The sequence below is a fragment of the Dromiciops gliroides genome, chromosome 6 (assembly GCF_019393635.1).
Source record: "Dromiciops gliroides isolate mDroGli1 chromosome 6, mDroGli1.pri, whole genome shotgun sequence".
NCBI lineage: Eukaryota > Metazoa > Chordata > Mammalia > Microbiotheria > Microbiotheriidae > Dromiciops > Dromiciops gliroides.
Window position 1 is genome coordinate 238,898,721 of NC_057866.1, and position 23,441 is coordinate 238,922,161.

Below are 23,441 nucleotides of genomic sequence, written 5' to 3' on the forward strand. Positions count from 1 at the left end.
CAAATAATTAATCAATGAAAAAAGCAGAAATACTACATAACACCTATAACTAATATTCTCATAAGAGAATCTTCAAAAAAACCCTTAATATTCATGTATTTTCATGGATAAAAACTTCTTAAAATGTTAAAATTAGTAATATTCTTTACACACCAGTCTCTAAAATCTTATGTTGAATTATAAGAAGTAATGATGGCTCTATGACAAGATAACAATGATTTTGTCACTGTTAATAAATATGAAAAATGAATTATTGAGTCACATTCATCTTTAGAGATGGCTCCGTTACATTGTTGTTATAATAAGAGAGGCATCATGTTATACTATATAGATAACTGATCTTGTAGTCAGGAATACCTGGGTTTAAGTTCTGACTCCATGTGGCTAGCTGTGTGAACTTTTGGGCGCCTTCAGTGGTTCTCTAAGATTGAGCTATAGCTGAAGCGTGGATCTCTATGTTTTTCAGTTAGGTTTCCATACCAGGAGCCTTCAAAAGCATTGAAACCACAAGTCCAGAACTAAACAAACCAAACCAAACCAAACTGTTTTAATGTAGGGAAGCCAGGGCAGTATGGGGGATGGGAGAAGAGGAGTAGGAGAATACTAGATTTAGGGTCAGAGAACCTGCCTCTCTGTCTCTGCCCATTTGACCAGCTTAAATTTAGTTTTTTCATCTGTAAAAACTGAAGGTGTTGGGCCAGCTAGGTGATGCACTAGATAGAGTACTGGCCCTGGAGTCAGGAGGACCTGAGTTCAAATCTGGCCTCAGACACTTGACACTTACTAGCTGTGTGACCCTGGGCAAGTCACTTAACCCCAATTCCCTCACCAAAAAAACAAAACAAAAACTGGAGATGTCGAAGTACATTTTTTCCTGAGGTCTCATCAGCTCTTAACCTATGATCTGATGAACTTAATTTACTTGATAATGATCAACTTAACAATAATTGTGATTCAGGTTATTGCAAGTTTTAAAATTTTTAGGAGGGCAGAAGATGTTTAAAATTCCAAGTTTTTTATTCTTTAGAAAAAGGAATGGTATTTGAACTTGATTTCTGCCATCCCCCAAGTTACTGTTTTTAGTGTAGTGGAGAATCCGTTCCCATTTGCACCTCCTCCAACCTATGGAGTTGTTTTGAGCATCAAATGAGGTAATTTATGTAAAAGTCTCCATAGCCAAAAAGCGTTATACAAATGTAAACTATTGTTCTGGTTATTGCCTCTTTTGATTCTTGTTTTCTAATAACCAGTACTCTCTGGAGAACGAAAAATCTAATTTACATTATAAAACAAATTTAAAGTAATTATGTAGAAATGCTACTTTGAAGATGACAAATTAGACTTAATCTTGCCCCCCCAATCACCCAGAAATTTCCCACTATTTTCTGAAAGGTACATGTTAAATACATGCTAACTGTTCATCCCTATTTCCAGGACAGAAAGCAAAATGCAAACTGACTATAAATTTCCCTTTGGGAGGATGCTGTAAGCAAATGAAGGGTACAAAATTTATTCTGAGAGAAAGGTCAGATGATCATAGATGATGGATGAAGATACAAATAGGAATTTCTAACAATGTTTGCTACTACTTAATGGCTTAAGCAAATGCTGCCCCTTACATATTTTTTTTTCTGGTCAGATTTTTATTGCGTGGCAGGTTCCAGCCCAGGAGAAAGATGAAATTTGATTATGGTGAATCAATTTGAATAAATGTACTATTACTCATTGGTCTTAAGTTTCTTAAACTGGTGAATTGCTCCATTTAATCATATGGAAATGAATAAAGGTGTTTTTTTAGTTAAGACTTTAAAATAATATTTTGGGTTTTAGTTGAGAAAATTCCTAAATTACAGTTGAAATAAGTGAATGATATTGGGGATAGAATGGCAGTTTTCACAAGTGAAAAAGAGAAAAAAGGAAAAAGACAGAAAGTTAAGTTGCTAGACACTGAAATGCTGTCAAGCATTGAAGCCTCACACCACTCCAGGGGCAGTTTTTTAACCATCTGGAAATGGTAATGAATACTGTACTGGTCAGTGCCTTTTTTTAATCCTCTGGTTTCCATTTTCTTTTACCTTTCCACTGTCATATGCCATGTATCTTGAACATAACTCAATGCTTAGCCGGAATAATATTTCTTGCCAGCGTACAATCAAAGGCAGTACTCAGAAAAACAGCTGAGCTGTATTAGGCAACCGCAGTCTGGACTACATTTCTGTACTGAATAACACATCACAGGTGCAGGATTAGCCCAGCCTATGGAGCTCGGGTTTTTGTTTTTTTTTTTTTGAGGGTAACCCCCTTGCAGCTCTTTGCTGCCTCCTCCTCCTCCTCCTCCTCCTCCTCACATTTCTTTCATATATGGTTGGGGGGGGGAAGAGAAGGGATCTGGCAACAATATATTAAGCACATAGAAATCAAAGTAGTATGAGCAGCCTTATATCTTCTCTTTACAAAAGAAAAAGAAAAAAAAGCCAGTTCCTAAGTAAGAAATGGTTTAAGGGCTTTGTCTCTCTTAAAAGGAGAGTGCAGAACTGAGTAGTTCAAAAGGGTGAGACAAAAGGTCAAACCCATGACTAGAAAATGCAAAGTGGCCTCCAGTTTGCTAGTGTCCTTCAGGGTAAGTGGCAAAATGGGGGAAATTTAGAGAGGAATTAAAAAAAATTCTATTTTGTTTTGTTTGCCTTGTAGTGACTTTATAACTGTGTCCCGGATGATATAACACAATGAAGGCAAACGTCGATAGGTTTTGACAGTTTGAATTTTGTGATTATCAGTTTCCCATCACTGTATAAATTGATAAACAAACATGAAGGTTGCTGCTTGTGGTAAGGATTATGAAATGAAGCATACTTTGGAACTTTAGGGAAGCTTCACAAGATTAACTCTTTATAACAATCAAGCATAGAAAATTTTAGCAATTGAAATTTTTTGTTTGAGAAAGAATTAAGAAATGTTTAGAAAATCCATTGGGAGTTATTGCCTTTGGATTGTCACGGTAGTTTTTAGCACTCTCATTACAGACTTTTGTTGTGAACCAGCAGTATTGAAAAAATTTACCCGCTTTAATTAAATGGAAACTAGTGGAATATAAAGGTAGTTTCTAATAATTGTGTTTTACCTGTTTTCAATATTTCTCTCAAAATAATGTTAATGATCCTCGAATAGTCATTTTAACTTTTATTTTATCTATTTCTTTTATTTTATGGGGATTGCTTTCCCCTTGCAGGCTCATTTGCTTCCAAAGCATATTACAAGTTCCTTGGGAATACAGATTGTTTCACCATTATCTTTTATTTCCCTGGGGCATAGTATAACTCCTGGCACATAATCAGTGTTTATTAAAAGCTTGTTGATTGAATGTTAGGCATGTCTCAAACCCCAATAGTGTCTGGGTGGTAGCTATTATAAATGAACAATTAAAGTTATGTTTTATCAAAACCTACCTTTCAAAGATTTGAGGCAGATTGTTTGTGGGGCTTCTTTTTGGTAAATATATTCCCTGGCCTGGTTACCTTTTTATGACAGTGTGACAGAGATACCTGAAGAGTTAGAAGACTAGGAGGTCCTTGGAGTATTCTCAGATTCTTTCTTTAAAAACAAACAAACCCCTAATCCTTTTCTTTTTGTTTCTTGTCTGTCTGGTTGCTAGTCCTCTACTTGACATGTAAAGATTCCTTTCAAAGCAGTTTCAGAAACCAGATTGTTTTAAGAACCGATTTCCCGAAATGAGTTTAAATACGTGCAGTGGCAAATTGAACACTTTTACAGAATGATTTACCTTAACCTCAGGAATCTGTGGAGAAGGCAGTTTATATACTTCTCACTGAAAAAAAAAGCCAGAACCTCAAAGACAGTGGCAGTCTGCCAGTGGAGCTAGGTGATTCTTAGACATCTGTGGCAAGAGGTCGCCAATCTAGTATGCTTCTGTAGCAAAGTATAACTCCAGTGATAATATAAGGTTTTTTCAAGTACAAAATGTTTTCAGCTTACTGGGCATCCCACTGTCTATGCTCAAATGGAATAACTGTTGTTTTGTACATGTTATTAGTCATGGGAAAAATCTTTATTGCATAACTTTCTATTAATTTAAATTTCATAGATGTCATTTTGATTTTTTCATCTTTTTTTGTTCAAGTCATGAGTTTATTTTTAAAACTTTCTTATTTTAATTTATTTAATTTAGCCATGAGTAATTTGTATGCTTTTTCATATTACTTTCTGTAAAGTTTGCAACATAATAATGCATAGGAGAGAAGGAAATGATGCAAGGTTTAGAACGACAAGTCAGAATGATATTGACCTAAGGACCTATAGAATGGGATTATTGGCATAACTTATTAGTATTAATGTCTCCCAAACTCATAGTCCTATGCTAGACACCAGAAGTAAATAAATTAATAAAATAAATTTTATTGTGTAACATACAGATTATAAGGAATATTTACACTTACTCTTGGTGGCATGATAAATTGATAATCTGGCATCATATAGAGAAAATGCTTTTTATCCAGATTTTTTTGCATAAAAAATTTTGCAGCCATTCTGTTTTCAAAATAAGTTTAAAGTGAGAGCTCTTTATTAGACTTCCGTGATTCGCATGGATTCTAATTCTACAGACTCTTCATTTAATTGCATATAATAACCTGAAGCAATAGCATCTACTCAGTTTTTCATTGTGGATGGTCAAGCCAAACTCCTTTGAGTTACTGTGGAGCTTGAAGCTCTTGAGGTAATCAGTGCAATGTTGTCCACAAACAGGAGGAACTGGAGGACAATTTGGATATTGCAGAGTGATGATGAGCACTCATTTCGTTGTTTTGTGCATTGACTCGGTATTGATGGTTAGAGGGTTATCAGACAAGATTTTCTCTGAATACGGTTATTCATCTACACATATCTAAATATCCACACATATACATACAGACATCAAGACATATTTAATGATACCTGTTAACTTTTTTCGGAGATAATCTTGTCTGATGATTCTGATAATATATTTATATATGTGTATCTTACATAGATATACACATACATACACAAATAGGTTTATATGCATATATATATATGTGTGTGTGTGTGTATATATATATATATGTGTATATATATATATGTGTATATATATATATATATATATATATAATAGGTAAAAGGATCTTTTACAGACTCTGAAAATGGTCCCAGATTCAAATAGGGGGAAGAAAAAGGGCTGCATTGCTTCTTGAAAACTACAAAACTGGGGCAGCTAGGTGGCGCAGTGGATAGAGCACCGGCCCTGGAGTCAGGAGTACCTGAGTTCAAATCCGACCTCAGACGCTTAACACTTACTAGCTGTGTGACCCTGGGCAAGTCACTTAACCCCAATTGCTTCACTAAAACAAAAAAAAAACAAAAAACAAAAAAACCAAACTACAAAGATCCTTTAATGACCTGAAACTTTCATATAAAACCAAAGCCCTTATTTTTCATAGTAGACTTTTTCCATTGATGTTTGTGACTGAAAGTCATGAAACATAATAGTCTTCAATTTCTCTTTTAGAAGATAATACATAGTCTGATAGTGGGCATGAACAGGTTGCAGCATATTAAAAAAAGTGTTACAAAGACAAAAAAAAAACAGAAGAAAAGAAGAAATGTATCACTGAGAAGGAAATGAGCCGGTCATGTGGCAAGATTAAGGGATTAACAGAAGTGTTGTACTATCTACATTCTCCAATGGTATCCTCATAAAATCAGGAGATAGCAAGGAAGACCTACAGCCTAGTGGGTGGTGCCTCCAGTGAAATCATAGGCATTCATGAACGAGAGTTCCTCAGAATAGGCAGGTATGAATGTATTGCAGTTTGCATCGGTGAAGAGAGTGACAGTATTGCTAAGATCATCGATTTACTTGAGAGAATTTGAAAATCGTATTTTGTGAACAAAGTTCACTTCCACATAGGAAGAAGCCTAACAAGTGTGGTTAGGAGGCATTGGGGAGAAAGAATGAATGAAAATGCAACAACATAGACACATATTACTTCAGGCATGTGGGTTTGTAGCACTTAGATTTCTCTTCTACATATCACATTCTAAATTCACTTATTGATGCACATGTTTCATCCCAACCAGGTTGTAAGCTCCTCCGGGGACAAAAACCATGATATTTATGTTTGTAACTTGTACCGCACTTCTAGCAATGCCTGGTAAATATTAGTCAATTGAATAAGTGGGGTATATACCAAGGCGCACAGAATCTTAGAGTTGGATGGGAGGACACATATATCCAGCCTTACTTAAGAAGTCAGATAAGGAGGAATCACACAAACGACCAAGGAATCCATTCCCTGTGAGCTAGATCTGATTGTTCCTCCTTACGGTGAATCTTTTTTTGGGGGGTAGGGGAATGAGGGTTAAGTGACTTGCCCAGGGTCACACAGCTAGTACATGTCAAGTGTTTGAGGCCAGATTTGAACTCAGGTCCCCTGAATCCAGGGCCGGTGCTTTATCCACACACCACCTAGCTTCCCCTCTTACAATGAATCTAAAGGCACCTCCTTTTACTGTCTGCTCCTACTCTTGTCCTCTGATGCCAACCAGAGCAAGTCTGATTTCTCTTAACATATATTTTCAGTCATATTAAGTTAGTCATGATGAGTCTCCCCTAAGTCTTTTTCTTCTCTAGGCACAACAACCAAACTTTCCACAGTTGGAATCAAAACCAATCACTAGTGTTTTTGCCCTCCTTGGGATATTTTTAAGCTTATCCGTTTCCCAAAATATGGGACATAGAACTTCACAAAACACTCCTGAGATGTGGCTTTTCCAGGGCAGATGAAGACAAGACTCTCACTGTGGTCTTTTTGGATACTAAAGTTCCCTTACTGCAGCCAAGAATACATTCGATTTGGGGGTGACATCACAGGATTAACTCAGATGGAACATGGAGGCCATTGAAACTTGTACATATCTTTCATGACTCTTTCATTTTATGCTTTTCAAGGTTTTTGCAGGGTTTGTTGTTGTTGTTTTGTGAAAGAATAAAATTCATCCCTATGAAATTTCCCCTTGTGAGTTTTGCCCCACTACAGCCTCACTTATTGTTCATTATATATTGGGAGCCACCACTCTAACCTACCTACCAAGAGATTATCCAAACTTAGCACGAAGATCTAGAAGAAGGGAAGTTCTCTTGAACAACCCATTATGCTTTGGGACAGCTCATATTGTAAAGAAGTTTTTCCTAACATAAGAAATGGCCTCTTTGCAATTGGTTCTAGATTTAGAACTGAAAGAGACTTACAGAAATCATCTGGCCCAACCCCCTCAGTATATACATGGGGAAACTGAGACCCCAAGAGGTCAAGTGTCTTGCCCAAGGTCATACAGGCAGTAAGTGACAGAGGTAGAATTTTAATCCAGGTCCCATTTCCATGGTTTTCTAAAAGCTGTCCCCCATTTCTATAATGCTTTTTCTTTACCTCTGACTCTGGGAATCCCTAGTTTCTTTCACAGTATACTTCAAGTGTTAGGTCACCTAAGTGATGCTAGTGTCTCTTTGTCCCCTTATTGCTTTGTATTCACCTTGTATATATTTCTATTTATTTATCTATATTATCCAATAGAATATAAGCTCCCCGAGGACAAGAACTCCTTACTATCTTTGTATCCCCTGTGTTAAGCACTGTGCTGACATACTAGGCCCTTAATAAATTTTTGTTGTTTGCTTGTTTGAGTAAAAAAAAAATCTTCACTAGCTGTGCTAGCCACTCAGAGAGCAGAACACTTGGGCACAAGTAACTTACAATAATATTCATGTTCCTTCAAAACAATTTCAACAACTCACTAATAATGTTCTTATTTCCACCTGACTGTGCAATCAGTAGAATTACATAATGTGCTCAGTTTTGGCAAGATTTCAGGTTTCTTTGCTAGTTTAGAGCATATATCTTAAGCTAGTAGATATCAAGTGGTGTGTGTGTAAGTAAGCCTTATAGGGAGGTAGTCAGTGTAAGAGGAAAGAGAATGAATGAAAACACATATTACTGTATGAAAAGCACTGTGCTGAGCTTCAGTGATACTAAGAAAAAAGCTACCTAGTCCTTCTCAAGCAGAGCTCCCATCCTAATAGGAGGAGACAATGTATATAAGAGGTGTTTCCTTAGGGGTAACCTAGTAAAGCAGATGATAATGCAGCAGATGTTATTGCAGCTAATAAAACCATATCCATTTCTGATGGCAAATCATTGGACAGGATTCTGGTAGAAGGGATTTTCTTTAAAGGTTCTTCAGTAGCTATGGTTACGGACAAGCGAGCTGCAGAATATGCAGAAGCGGTGACCAGGCTGCATGTTTGTATTTGAAAACATTTCCACTGAATTGAACATAAAACAAAGTAATTTTTACAAATGTTATTTTGGAATTAATACATAGACTTATTTCCTAGTCAATAAATTTTCTAGGGGGGAGATTTAAAAATCTATCTTGTTGGGGGCAGCTAGATGGCGTAGTGGTTAAAGCACCGGCCCTGGATTCAGGAGTACCTGAGTTCAAATCCGGCCTCAGACACTTGACACTTACTAGTTGTGTGACCCTGGGCAAGTCACTTAACCCCCATTGTCCCGCAAAACAAACAAACAAACAAAAAAAAATCTATCTTGTTACAAAATTGTATAAATATGTTAATTCATTAGTTATATTTAATACATGGAAGAGAGATAAAACGAATATGTGTTTTCAACCAAACTTAGTTGTTGGTAAGCAGTAGTGTCTTAGTGTAATATGAAGGGGGGGCCCAGACTATTTTCCACCTAGATTTCTAAAACATCTCTGCTTCGTAGTCTGGCTTACAATTCAGTTATCAGCAATTCATTCACATGGGCAAAGGATAATGCTATATTAAAATGTGAATAAACCTCAAAGGAATAATATTAAGCAGGTTATACAATCATTTTACCATAGTGTGAATTAATGTGTGAAATAATTTCCTTCTGCACTGAAGAGAAGCTCTTGATAGAGGAAGCATTGGAGTGGGGATAGAGCCTTAAGAAAGAAAAGTGGGGGGCAGCTAGGTGGCACAGTGGATAAAGCACCAGCCTTGGATTCAGGAGGACCTGAGTTCAAATCCTGCCTCAGACACTTGACACTTACTAGCTGTGTAACCCTGGGCAAGTCACTTAACCCTTATTACCCTGCCAAAAAGAAAAAAAGAAAGAAAAGTGAAAAGATACTAAAGACTTCCAAAAAATATGTGTGCATGTGTGCTTATATTTACCTTGTACTTCATAAAATGTCAGTTAAGGTACAGATCAGTTGAGTTAATGTTCCAACTATATGGTTATTCTTAGGAATAATTTCATAAATAACATATTTTGGAATGAGAGGTGCTTTGGTATGGTAGTCTAATACCCACTCATAGTTGCTTGCCATAAATTACATTCAGATTTATAATTCACTACATTTTAATGAAATACTTAGAAGACCTTTTATTTTACTCATAGTGCTTTCTTAAAAAAAAATAAGCCCAGTCATAATTGTACTACTTCTTCTCTGTTCTATCTACACACAAAAACCTGTCAATCAACAAGTATTAAGGCACTTATATGCCTCCAGGTGTACTAGATTCTATCGAAGTGTCACTGTTGAAAAAAATTTAAAAAAATTTTTAAAGTTAAAAAGCATCTCTGTTGGAAGCAACTTATACAAGGTCACATGTAGAGGGTTCTTATGGAACTTAGGGAGTAGAGCAAAAGGTAAGGAGGTATAGTTAAAACAGAAGCAAGAGAAGGGAATGGAGAGAGGGAAGTGAGATAGAGAGAAGATGAAAAAAATTAGAACAGAGGAAAGAAAATGACAAGGAGCAGAAAGAGAAAAGACCAAGAGGAGGAGAAAAGGAAAGGAAGAAAGGCTAGTCCCTTTTCCCCTCTACCCTTGAATGAATATTAATCCAATTTTTCTTCCGTACTTTCTTGGGACTCTTTTAAATCTCCTGAAATTTTAAATCTCCATTTATTTATTTATTCATTCATTCTTGTATTTTTTGCAGGGCAACAAGGGTTAAGTGACTTGCCCAGGGTCACCCAGCTAGTAAGTGTCAAGTGTCTGAGGCAGGATTTGAACTCAGGTCCCCCTGAATCCAGGACCAGTGCTGTATCCATTGCTCCACCTAGCTGCCCCTAATCCTCATTTTTTAAAACTGTGCCTTGCCTAGAAGCACTAGATGTTATAATTTCATTCATTGCCTAATTGTATCTTGTTAAATATACTTATTTGTCTTTCTTTTATTTCTCTCATTTGAAGCATTTTCAAATCAGCAATTATACTCATTACTTTCTTCTGGAGGAATCGCTCAAATGACCACTTTTTTTGAAAATTTGTCTTTTTGATGATTAGATTGAATTTTGCAGGCTGTATTTTTGAAGACTTTACTCTTTCCAATGTTGCCAGTGATTGTTTATTTGCCAAATCCTTCTCAACCTTGATCTTTCTATTGACCACTTCCTCCTTCATACTTCGTCCTCTCTTGCTCGACCTTCTTGACCCCTCCTTAGTCTCTTTTGCTTGGCAGCCATATTATGCCACCTAGCTGTACAGTTAGTTTTCTCTCTACATTCTCGCTCAGAATGCTGATCATCTCAATAAATTTGATTATTATTTGTGTACTGGTGATGTCAATATCTTTAGATGTAGCCCCAGTCTCTCATCCCAGCTTCATTTACATTACACCACGCAACCATCACTTAGAAATATCCAGCTTCTTGACTTGTAGGCATCTCAGAATTGACACAGATTAAAAACAGAATTCATTACGGTAGTCTCCTTCCCTAACGCACTGCTCTTTTAGAGTTCTCTATTTCTGGCAAGGGCATCCAGTGACTTAGATTAGCAATCTCATGTCATCCTCTGCTTCTCAGGCTCACTTGCCCCACAATCCAATCAGTTGCCAAAACTTTTTTTTTTACCCTCCATATACTCCCCACTCATTCTCTTCACACAGGATCTTATCACGTCTTGTTTGAACTATTGCATCAGCCTCCTATTTGGTGTCCCTGGCTCAAGTCTTTCTCTACTCCAATCCTCCACACACCTGCCAAAGCAACTTTCCTAATGTGAAGGTCTGACCATATCACTTCTCTCTTTATTCAGTAAACAGCAGGAGCTTCCTATTACCTCTAGTATCAAATATTAACTCCTCTCTTTAGCATTTACATTTTTTCTCAACTTGGCACCAACCCACATTTCCATCCTTAATAAACTTTACATTCATTAGCATAATAGCATGGTCCAACCAAAATACCTTCTAGGGGGTCCTCAAATGCAAGTCCCCAAGGTTCCTTCGGGAGCTTAGTGGAGTGAGTGCTGGGCCTTGAGTCAAGAAGACCCAAATTGAGGTCCCAAATCAGACACTTACTATCAGAGTGGCAAGTCACTTAAGCTCAGTTTCTTCATTTGTAAAGTGGGGATAATAATAGTACCTGTCTTCTGGGATTGTTGTGAGGATAAAGTGAGATAATTTTTATAAAGTGCTTTGTAAACTAACAAGCACTATGTAAGTGCTAGCTGTTGTTATCTCACAACCTTGGCTTTCCCCCATGCCCAGAGTCTCCTCTCCTCCATCTTTTAGAAGGTGTAACTTCTTTTAAAATTCAGCTCAAATGACATTTTTGACATGAAGCCTTTCCTAACCTCTACTCCAAGCTTTGAGCAAAAAAAAAAAATCACCCCCCCCAAAACCCCACAGAATTAGCACATATCAATTTTGTATATCCCTACACATCTGAATGCTGTTTGCCCTGGATAGATGATAAGATCCACAGGGCTGAGACTGTTTTACTCTTGCCTTTGTATTCTCAGTTCCTAGCCCAGTGCCCAGTATATAATAAGCACTAAAGGGATGCTTGTTGATTGACCGATTGAAGACAGCCACTAAGGCTAATGTTGTCTTATGGTTCATTTATAGAAACAGCATCCAGAACAAGGGATTGACACGTCCACATCCTCAGCCTTTGTAATCCCATATGTGGAATAGTGTAGGCATTTTTAGAGTATCGTGTCTGCTTTTAGGCACCATGCTTTAGGAAGAATTCTGACAGTATTTCCATAGAAGGGCAACTTCTAGTGGGAGGTGGCGACTCAAACCCATGCCATCAGGCAATTGGTTGATAAAAGTACAGATGTTATGGTAGAAAAGATGTTCAGCATAGAGTGGGATTACTGCCTTTAGATAGGTGGAGGGCTGCCATGTCAGTCTGTTTTTTTGTTGTTTGTTTTTAATTTTTGCAGGGCAATGAGGGTTAAGTGACTTACCCAGGGTCACACAGCTAGTAAGTGTTGAGTGTCTGATACCGGATTTGAACTCAGGCCTTCCTGTATCCAGGGCCAGAGGTTTAACCACAGTGCCACCTAGCTGCACCCCCCATGTCAGTCTGTTTTTGTAGAAACTTGTATGTGTTATCTCCATTGTCAAATGTCAGCTCCTTCAGGTCAGGGGGCTGTCTCACTTTACCTTTTTCACCCCAGCACTCAGCACAATATCTGGTATATAACTGCTTGTTGGTTAATTATTAACCCCACTAGGCAATGGATTCATGGGAGGCAGATTTCAGGTTAAGCAAGAGACAGATTTCTTAGAAATCCAAGCTGTACCAATGTTAAACAGTGTCCTTCAACATCATAGGTTTATACAGGAGACATTAGTGACCATTAAGTCCAACCCTGTTATTTTATAGATGAGGCAACTGAGGCACAGAGAAATTAAATGACTTGTCCAGTGATGCACAGTAGTAAGTGTCTATGTCAGGCTTCAAACTCACATCTTCCAGCCTTCACTTCAAGTCCCCTCACATCCATGGAGGTTTACAAGTAGAGTCTGGAGGACCTCATGTTAGGGATATTGTGGAAGAATTTCCTTCCCAGTCCTCTGAGTTTACATCAGACTCTGAGATTTATGAGTCCGTGGCCCCGGATCTGGGACTCACAGCTCCTGGGTTTAAGGTTCTTTCCAATTTACTACCATGCCCTTCCTTGTCACGAATGTTTTAAAAATCAGAAAATAAAAATACATAGCCCATTTCCATTACTTTTTAAATAAGCCTAAGCTTTTATTTAATGGAGAAATAGCCAATTAAAAAAATTCTCTTTTAAATGGCTCGCTCACTGGGTAGGGAATACATTTATTTGGAAACAAAGATGGCATGGAAGCAAAAAAACCTCTTCATGTTTAGCTGCATATCTACATAAACATGCATGCACGCACACACATACACATGTACACACACACACACACACACATGCTTTGCCGTATGCTCAGTAAAGTACATTTCAGGGATGTAAAAGTTTTCACAGATATCAAACAGCTGCCCCCAAACCCCTCTATTTCATGACCTCTCAAGATGAAAAACTCTTTCTATGGAATTGCCTCCTTTTTATTTATAAAACAGCTTTCTTGGGAGAAAAAAATATATTTAGTCTCTTTTTTAAATTCTCAAAACAATTTTGAAGTATGGTTTCCGAGTTATAAAAATCACTCCACATCAGTGTATAGAATGTCAGGCACCCTCCCTGAGCAGGTTGTTAACCGAGGGCAAACCCAGGCCATGACTGTGGTTTTGATGTTAAATAGAGGGCAGACCACTCCCTGAAACAATTGTATTTTGAGAATTAGTTATTAGGGAAGCAGTTGTTGTTTTTCCTCTTTCCTTCTCAAAGAGCACCGTGACATCAGAATGATGTCCTTGCCCTGAATTGGATTGAAGTGAGGGAGGCCTTTGCAAAGTCACCAGCCTCATTCCTTCCTCCATAGTCATCTGAGTCCAGTGGCAAGATATACATAAGGATGACTGCAGTTGGCCCCAGATTTTTGAGGCTATCAGGTTGAAGTGACTTTCTTAGGGTCACACAGCTAGTAAGTGTCAAGTGTCTGAGGTCAGATTTGAACTCAAGTTCTCTTGACTCCAGGGCCAGTGCTCTATCCAGTGAGCCACCTGGGTGCCCAAGGGGAGGTAGTGGAGTACAGTGGAAGACCATAGCCTTTGGAGTTAAAGACTTTGGTTTCAAAACTCACCTCTGATACTCATTCCATAAGTGACCTTCAGCAAATTTCTTAAACTCGGGTGCAGTTAGGTGGTGCAGTGGATAAAGCACTAGCCCTGGATGCACGAGGACCTGAGTTCAAATGTGGCCTCAAACACTTGACAGTTACTAGCTGTATGACCCTGGGCAAGTCACTTAACCCTCATTGCCCCACCCCCCAAAAAAACAAACACAAAAAACCTTCGACTCTCTGGGCCTCAGTTTCTTTATCTGAAAAATGAAGTACTATGACAAACTCTGGACCTGTGGTCTGATGTTTTTCTTATAATTAGGAAAAAAGATCTTTTGTGTTTCCTTAGAATTAATGATTATACATTTTAAGGTAGAAAATCATGCACAGAATTAATTATTTACCTGATTTTATCCTTCTGTCCCTTTGTGTATCCAATTTATAATATGAGGAAACTTCATCTAATAATGTAGGCTAGCACTTTCTCTGCAACTTATTATCTTAGAGATTTTGTTGGGGCACAATTGCCCAGCATTATTAACCAGGAATTCAGAGAGATAATTTGAGCCTAGGTTTTCCTGATTCATTGTTATATTTTTTTTCCCTGTGGGAAAAATATATTCTGATCTAAAAACTCCATTTCTAGGTTTTAATTGTGTCAACAAGCACCTTCCAGCTTTGCCATTTTTTTATTTGAAAGAAAATTAATATATGTCATAATATTGCAAAGATATATCTCCTTGACACACTGTCACATGTTTTTACCTGTTATATTGTCTGAATTTCAGATATAATGCTACAAACAGTGCTTACTTGGGTCTTATTTATTTATTCATTTGTTCAGGAGTTGAGAACTTCCAAATCAAGCTTGAGTGGCTGAACTGTTGAATCTCTATATTTACCTATATCTAGAGAATACTAGACTTGAGTTCTTTGATTACAGGGCTGTTTCTTTATAACCAACTGCCTAGAGTATTGCCTTGAACATAATAAGTACTTAATAAGTGTTTGTTAAATTCAACTGAAAATGATATAAAGGGGTTAATCTGTACAAGGAGCCTGAAAATTACAAAGTAATTGGGCTATAAATACTCATTTGCAAATCAACTGGGCTTAAATTCTTTCATTTAAGGGGCAGCCTGGTGGCACAGTGGATAAAGCACTGGCCTTGGATTCAGGAGTACCTGAGTTCAAATCCAACCTCAGACACTTGACAGTTACTAGCTGTGTGACCCTGGGCAAGTCACTTAACCCTCATTGCCCCTCAAAAAAAATCTTTCATTTAAAATGATGTAAGGTGGTTATAAATGTAGTCTAGTTAATCCACAAAAGCCCAGTTAATTCATAACATAGGTAAAATTCTGTTAATTTTCAGTGTAATAGTAAAAAAGAAAGTTACAATCCTAGTAAACAAACAAAAGAGAAAAATGGAAAGATGATGTGGCACAGTGGAAAGAGCACTGAAGACCTCTGATGTCCATGGACTTGCATGCACATCTTATGCTTTTGTGACCTTGGGCTTCCCTGGGCCTCAGGTTATACTAGATCTTTTATTCTCTGAATGTGAAATTATAATTTTATGTACTTTGAAAGCTGTTGGTTGCTGGCATGGAGGAACTTTTATTGGAAGATTATAAGGAAGCAGATGAAACTGTTGGATGAAAATCTTCAGAGATATAATGTCTGTCATATTTCATTCATCATGATCAATGAAAGGACATGAGTCAAATGATCACTCCGAGAGATGAGGTTCCTATTTAAGCAATGGCAGGGTAAAGTTGAGGGCTAGAGAAAATTGGCCCCTGGATATTTTGTTTTAATTTGGCAAATGAAATCCTAGGCAGGCCTGGTATAGGAATTTTTATGAATATGATTGTCATAGATTACTGATTTTTCCTTCATTTCATTAATTAGGTCTATATTATAGGCAGTTGTAAAATTTTTCACATCTGAAAGAACTTGAGCAGCATTCAGAGTTCTTAGGGCAAAAGTATCTGTGGTTTTCTAAAATCCAATTGTAGCGCTTTTAATTCAGTTTTGATTTTTTCCCCAAAGTATGGCTGATTTTAGATGCCAGACTCATACAACCTCGAATGAAGTACTGCCAGTCTTACAGTTTTGTGGAATTAAAGCTAATAGGGACCATCAGATCTAAACTCATTTTACAGATAAGGATACAATACCAGGGGTGGAGTGAGCTGTCCATGGAGTGAGCTGTCCATGGTACATGACTTAGAATTTGAATCCATGTCTAGGGCTTCAGACTGACTCCACCAGGAAAAAAAAATGCCACATTGACTGAATTGATCAGATTATCTAGAAAATGTAAATGTTCCTGCTTTTTGTTATGTTATTATTATCACTACCCTGTTTGGCTTGTATCTTGGTGACATACTACATTTTATCTTATTGTAACTTTGCTTTTCCTGTTTTAAGGAAGAATGTCTAATTCCCCCCAAATAGAAGGATTGTCACTGTCAGCTGTTTACAGTAGGTATATGTTCCTGTTTGCAACAGCTGCCAGGAATGATACATATCTAAATGAGGATGATGAGGATGATGTTAGAAGCTAGGATTTAGATAGTGGTGTAAGGTTGCCAAAGTGCTATCTCATTTGATCCTCACAAGGACCCTGGGAGTTAGGGGCTATTATGATTCCCACTCGATAGAAAGGAAACTGAAGACCAGGGAGATTATAAACCATGTCCAAGTTGTACAGCTAATAAATATCTGAGGCAAAATTTGAATTTTTTATTTTCCTGAGCACTTGATTGACTTTGCTACGTAGTTATTGGTAAACAATTGAGGATTTTGCCTCCTAATGACATATATGGCAGAAAAATATTTTTGTCATCATTTCTTACTTTAAATTTTCTGTGTAATAATTAAACTCTAGAAGATTAAGTTGAAATTATTATGCACCTTTTTGTATACTTTTTGAAACTTTATTCCAGGTGGAAAAACTCATTCTCCACAATAATGACCTTTTTATTATAAATTTGAATTATATGAATGAATACAGACCACAGATTCCTTCAAAATTTATATTATGTTAAGCTTCTTCTCCTTATTTTTTGGTAGATACCACTGGAAATTTTCCATAGATCTAAAAAAATATCCATACATATATTGCTCTTCCTTTATAGCCAATTTCCTTGACAATATGCTTTTGCGAAGTTCGGGAAAGTTGAATGTGGACAGCAAGAAGGAAGACGGTGTCATCACAGCCCCCACCCCTCGGCCAAAGGTCTTGCAATGCAAATGCCACCATCACTGTCCTGAAGACTCGGTCAACAATATTTGCAGGTTGGTGGTTCAAGAAGTTCAAATATAGATGTTTAACAATAGCAGATCACTAATTTAGAGGCACTACAGTACAGTGGACAGAGAACTGACTCTGGAGTAAGAGGACAAGTATTAAATCTTGCTCCTGACACTAACTGTGTGACCATGGGTAAGCCAGTTAATGTCCTTGGACCTCAGTTTCCTCATCTGTAAAATGAAGGGGTTGGCGTAGACCTTTGGGGACCCTGGTAGCTCTAAATCTGTGATTATCTTTTTCTATTACAAATGCCAAAAAAAACCCCTTTCATGTTTCTGTGGAATTAACGATTTTATGTATAAATTAGAAAGTCCTACACAAGATTTAAAAATGTACCCTAGCTATTTTAATTTATATCTGTGTAGAATTCACAGTCAGAAATTTGGAAACCAGAACTTGAAAGTCAGATTCATTGCATATGAGAAATTAGACTTTTTGCTCTGAAAGCCTAAGATCATTTAACACTGTCCTGAAATTATTCTTGGGTTCTATTGTTCACGTGACAGCCATAAAATGGAAAAATATGTTGGTCACATTTTAGTTTTGTGCTGTCCAGAGTTCTCAATTGAGCCATTTCAATCCAAGGTCCCTTAAATTTATCAGCCCTCACTGCCACAGTTCCCAACAATGTTCAATTCTTTAACTGCAATACTGCCTAGCTTGGTATTCTGAAATCTGTTAACCCATCTTTACTTACCTTCACTATTCAAAAAGCAAAATTCTTGCAGTATAGACCAAACATTAGATCCTTCCTCAGTTTGAACCATTTTTTTCTAAATGCCCAGTCAGTAAAAGAAGGTTTAATACATTTTACTTATTTTGTTTTCAATACATTGGCATACTGACACATCAATTTAGAGTAGGGGTTCTTAATTTTTTTCTGTCATGGACTCCTTTGACAGACCTATCTACCTCTTCTTAGAATATTGTATATAAATGCATAAAATAAATACATATGATTATATAGGAAACCAATTATATTGAAATATTGAAAAAATACTGAAATAAAGATATAATTGTCTTATCCAAGACTATGGACTCCATGAAATCTATCTAAAAAACCCTTTGGTGATGGACCATGGACCACAGGTTATGAATCTTTGGTTTAGAGAGAATTCCCAAGTTAGGATCATTAGCTCTCTGTGGTGGAACTTGAGGTAACAAATAAGCCAGATGTTAGAGCTTTATGGTCAGCATATTGGAAAATAAAACTTTTAACAAGTACCATGTTCATGCTGGATGACTCTTACATTCCAGAGTAAAATAAGCTACCATTTTTTCTCATCTGTCTTCATGCCTCAAAAGGATATATTTCTTCCTTTTTTAAAAAGTGAGGCAACTGGGGTTAAGTGACTTTCCCAGGGTCACACAGCTAGTAAGTATTAAGTGTTTGAGGCCGAATTTGAACTCTGGTACTCCTGACTCCAGGGCCGGTCCTCTCTCCACTGCGCCACCTAGCTGCCCCAGGATATATTTCTATACTCACATTTAAATTAAGGACTAGCAGTCTTTCAGAAGTAGAGTTGAGTGGCAGAGGTTATGGACACAGGGCAAGGGGCAGGACTGAAGAGAATCTGATGGTGTGCTAGGAACCAGCAGAAGAGGTAGGTGAACAGATGATGTTTGCCCTTTGTTCTCAAAGATGATCATGGTGTCAGGTTGATGTCATGACTTACAGTGAATTGGATTTAAGTGAGGGAAGGCTGTGCAAAGTCACCAACTTCACTCTCTCCTCCAGAACCATCTGGGTCCAGTAGCAAGATATTGATTAGGATGACTAGAGATGGCCCCAGATGTTAGGTGAACAGATGTTAGAATAAGTCAGACATGACCAAGAGAGAATAGGGAAGCACACAGAAGATATCACATAGCTCAGTATCAACAGGAGAATCAAGGATGTAGCAGATGCTGAGAAAGTAGGAAAGAATCTACCACAGAAGTTAGTCAGGAGCGATGAGTTGCTTTCATAAGGAGCAATGTTTCCAAAGTGCAAATATATTTTATATTTTTCAGATATTTAACGAGGCAAATTTCCTCTTATAGCAAAATTCAGTGTTCAATCAGGCTGATAGTGTTTCTAGGAAAAAAAAAGTATTTCCCTGTTGTGACCTGCACTTTTGGATAGTTAGGCAAGAAGAGTATGTTCACATTTAGTGGAAAAGGTCTTTTCAAAATGTTTTGGTTATATATGGAAACATTTAGATAATTTTGTTTCATTCAGTCTAAAGCTTAAACTAATAGTATCTAAATTAACTTATTTTACATAAAAGGATATATTAGTAGGCATTTAATAAGTATTTTTTGTTAAAGGCTGATTACATATCTATTGGAAATAATTTTTGAAAATCTAGATCAGACACAAATACTTTTTCTTTATTTTAAAATTCTGTTTGAGTTCCAAAATCTCTCTCTCCCTCATTTTCTCCCCTACTGTTGAGCCAAGCAGGCAATATAATATCAGTTATATATGTGAAGTCATGCAAAACATATGTCAGCATTAACGAGGTTGCAAAAATAAAATGAAATAAAAAGCAAGAAAAAGTATGTTTCAATCTTCACTCAGAATTCATCCGTTCTCTCTTTGGAGATGTATTTTTCATCATGGATCCTTTGAATTTGTCTTGGATCATTGTATTTATTAGCTAAATCTTTCTCAATCATCTCTTTGCCATATAGACCTAGTAGTGGTACTGCTGGGCCAAATGTTATGCATAGTTTTATGACCCTTTAGGTATAGTTACACATTGTTCTTCAGAATGATTGGACCAGATCACAGTTCCACCAAGAGGACAATAGTGTTCCTGCTTTTCTACATCCACTCCAGAATTTCTATTTTTTCCTTCTTGTAACATTAGCCAATATGATAAAAGTAAGCTGGTACCTCTGAGTTATTTTAATTTGTTTCTATAATCAGTGGTGATTAAGAACATCGTTTCATGTGATCATTAATACCTTTGATTTATTTCCTTCTTCTGAAAATTACATGGTCATATCCTTTGATCATTTATCAGTTTGAGAATGGCTCTTATTTTTATAAATTTGGCTGATTCCTAAATATTTGAGAAATGAGGATTTTATAAGAGAAACTTGATATACAGTTTTCCCCAGTTTCCTACTTCATTTTGGTGTCATTGGTTTTATCCATGTGATAATTTAAAAATTTCATATCATTGAAATTATCCATTTTACTTTATATTGTCCTCTCTATCTTTTTTTGTCCACAAACATTTCCTTTATTCATAAATCTGACAGGTAAAATTTTCCAAGCTCCCCTTATTTACTTATGATATCACCATTTATATCTAAATGATGTACATGTAAATGACCTTATCTTGGTGTATATATATGGTGGGAAATTTTGGTCTATGCCTGATTTGTGTCAGGCTGTTCTCTAGTTTTTGTAGGAATTTTTGTCAAGTAATGAGTTCTTGTCCCAGAAGCTTGGATTTTTGGGTTTATCAAACACTAGATTAACTATTTGTAATTTGTGATTGTTTTGATTATTACTGCTTTGTAATATAGTTTGAAATCTGGAACTGCTGGGCTGCCTTCCTTTACATTTTTTCTCATTGATTCTCTTGATGTTCTTGAACTTTTCTTCTTCCAGATGAATTTTATTTTTTCTAGTTCCATAAAAGAATTCTTTAGTAATTTAATTGATCTAACACTGAATATGTTAATTACTTTAGATAGAGTTCTCATTTTTATTATATTGGTTCACCCTACCTGTGAGCAATGAGTTGTTCAGTTGTGCAGTTGTTACAGTTGTTTATATCTGTTATTTCTGTGGAAAGTATTTTGAAATTGTGTTCATGTAGTCCCTGGTTTTATCTTAGCAGGTAGACAACCATTTATTTTATGAAGTCTGCAGTTAATATAAATGGAATCTCCCTTATTATCTCTTCCTGCTAGGTTTTGTTTTGAATATATAGACGGGCTCTTGATTTCTGTTAGTTTGTTTTGTATCCTGCAACTTTGCTAAAGCTGTTGGTTTTTTTTCAACTTTTTTTAGTTGATTTTCTATGGTTCTCTTAGTATATAATCATATCATCTGAAAAGAGTGATCATTTTATTTCACTATTGCCTCCTGTTAGTCCTTTAATTGCTTTTTCTTTTCTTATTCCTAGAACTAACATTTCTGATATGATACTGAATAATAATGTTGATAATGGATGTCCTTGCTTAACCCCTCACTTTATTGGGAAGACTTCTAGTTTATCCCCATTAAAGATAATGCTTATTCTTGATTTTAAATGGATAATACATATTTTTAAAAGGCTCCATTTATTCCTATGTTTTCTATTGTTTTTAATAGGACTGGGCATTATATTTCATCAAAAGTATTTATCTGAATCTATTGATATAGTCATAATTTTAATTTTTGTTATTTATATGGTTAATTATACTGATACTTTTACTAATATTATAACAGCCCAGAATTCCTTTAATAAATCCCACCTAGTCATAACAAATGCCCTTTTAGATTTATTGATGTAATCTCCTTGCTAGTATTTTATGTAACATTTTACATCTCTATTCATTAGGAAAATTGATGTATAGTTTTCTTTCTCTGTTTTTATACTTGCTAGTTTAGGTATCAAAAACATATTTGTGTCCCTCCAGTACTTTATAGAGTATTGAGGTTGATTAATTCTTAAATGTTTGGTCAAATTCATTTTTAAATCCATCCAGTCCTGGGGATTTTTTTTCCCTAGGCAACTCATTTATGGGTTGTTGTTTCCTTTTTTTTTAGGATGAAGATTTCATCTTCATTGATGTTGTATTCACCCTTTTAATTTTTCTTTTTTGATAATTTGATTTCCCTCTTTCTTTTTAAAAATAAAATTAACCAATGCTTTAACTTTGTTGTTTTTGTTTCCATAAAACCAACTACTAGTTTGATTTATTGGTTAACTGTTTTTTACAAAACCCTCTCATTTATTTTAATCTCTCTTCTGACTTTCGGAATAACTATATTATAATTTAATTGGTGGTTTTTAATTTGTTGTAATTATAGTTTTTTATTGCACACCCATTTCATTAATCTGTTATTTATCTCTATTATTGATGTTTGAGTTTACATATATACATTTTCTGCTAAGCACTTCTTTGCCTAGATCCCTCACATTTTGGTATGTTGTCTCATTGTCATCTTCTTCCTTCTTTCCTTCCTTCCTTCCTTCTTTCTTTCTTTTGTTCATTTGTTCATTCTTTTTTCTTGCGAGGCAGTGAGCGTTAAGTGACTTGCCCAGGGTCACACAGCTTGTGTCAAGTGTCTGTGGCGAGATTTGAACTCAGGTCCTCCTGAATCCAGGGCTGGTGCTTTATCTACTGTACTACCCAGCTGCCCCCTCATTGTCTTCTTTAATGAATTTTTGGTTTTTTCCCTATGATTTAGTTTCTAGTTATTTTTAAATTATACTTTTTTGGCCCTTTATTGAAAGTAATTTTATTACATTATAGTCTGAAATGGGTGCATTTAATATTACAGCTTTTCTGCATTTGTTTATGAGCTTTTTTTATGCCTTTATACGTGATCATTTTTTATGAAGGTACCATGTACAGCTGAGAAAAGGGTATAGTCCTTTCCTTCCCTATTCTTTTTCCAGAGGTGTATCGTATCCAGTGATTCAAAAATTCTATTGGTCTCCTTAGCTTTTTTTTCATTTATCTTATGGTTATATTTTTCTGACTCCAGGAGGGGAAAGCTGAGATCCCCTACTAGTATAATTTTGCTGTTTTATTCCTCTGGTAATTCATTTGACTTTTCCTTTAAGAATTTTTCTGCTATGCCATTTGACACACATATATTTAGTGTTTATATTGTTTCATTGTTAATACTGCTTTGTAACAAGACACAGCAGAGGTTCCCTCCTGCTTATCTCTTTTAATTAGGTGTTATTTTGCTTTTTTTTTTTTTTTTTGGTCTGAGATCCAGAGTGCCACCCATGCCTTTTTGACTTCAGCAAAAGCATAATATATTCTGCTCCAGTTCCTTACATTAGGTCTGTCTGTCTCTCTTTTTTCCAAGTGTTTATTGTGAACAACATATTGTTGGATTCTAGTTTCTAATTCATTGTGCTGAATGTTTCTCTTATA

The 23,441-nt window shown here is 36.2% G+C and overlaps 1 protein-coding gene across 7 annotated transcripts in view; it reads left to right on the forward strand.

Annotated features, from left to right (window-relative positions):
• Positions 1–23,441, forward strand: part of BMPR1B (bone morphogenetic protein receptor type 1B) — a 389,785-nt gene that overhangs the window by 307,990 nt on the left and 58,354 nt on the right. For 6 of the 7 annotated variants that reach the window (XM_043972746.1, XM_043972744.1, XM_043972749.1 and 3 more), the window contains one exon: positions 17,167–17,326. The exons of the other annotated variant lie outside the window; for it this stretch is intronic. In XM_043972746.1, coding sequence (XP_043828681.1) covers positions 17,167–17,326 — 160 coding nt within the window. The remainder of the gene's footprint in view (positions 1–17,166; positions 17,327–23,441) is intronic. 7 annotated transcript variants of the gene reach the window in all.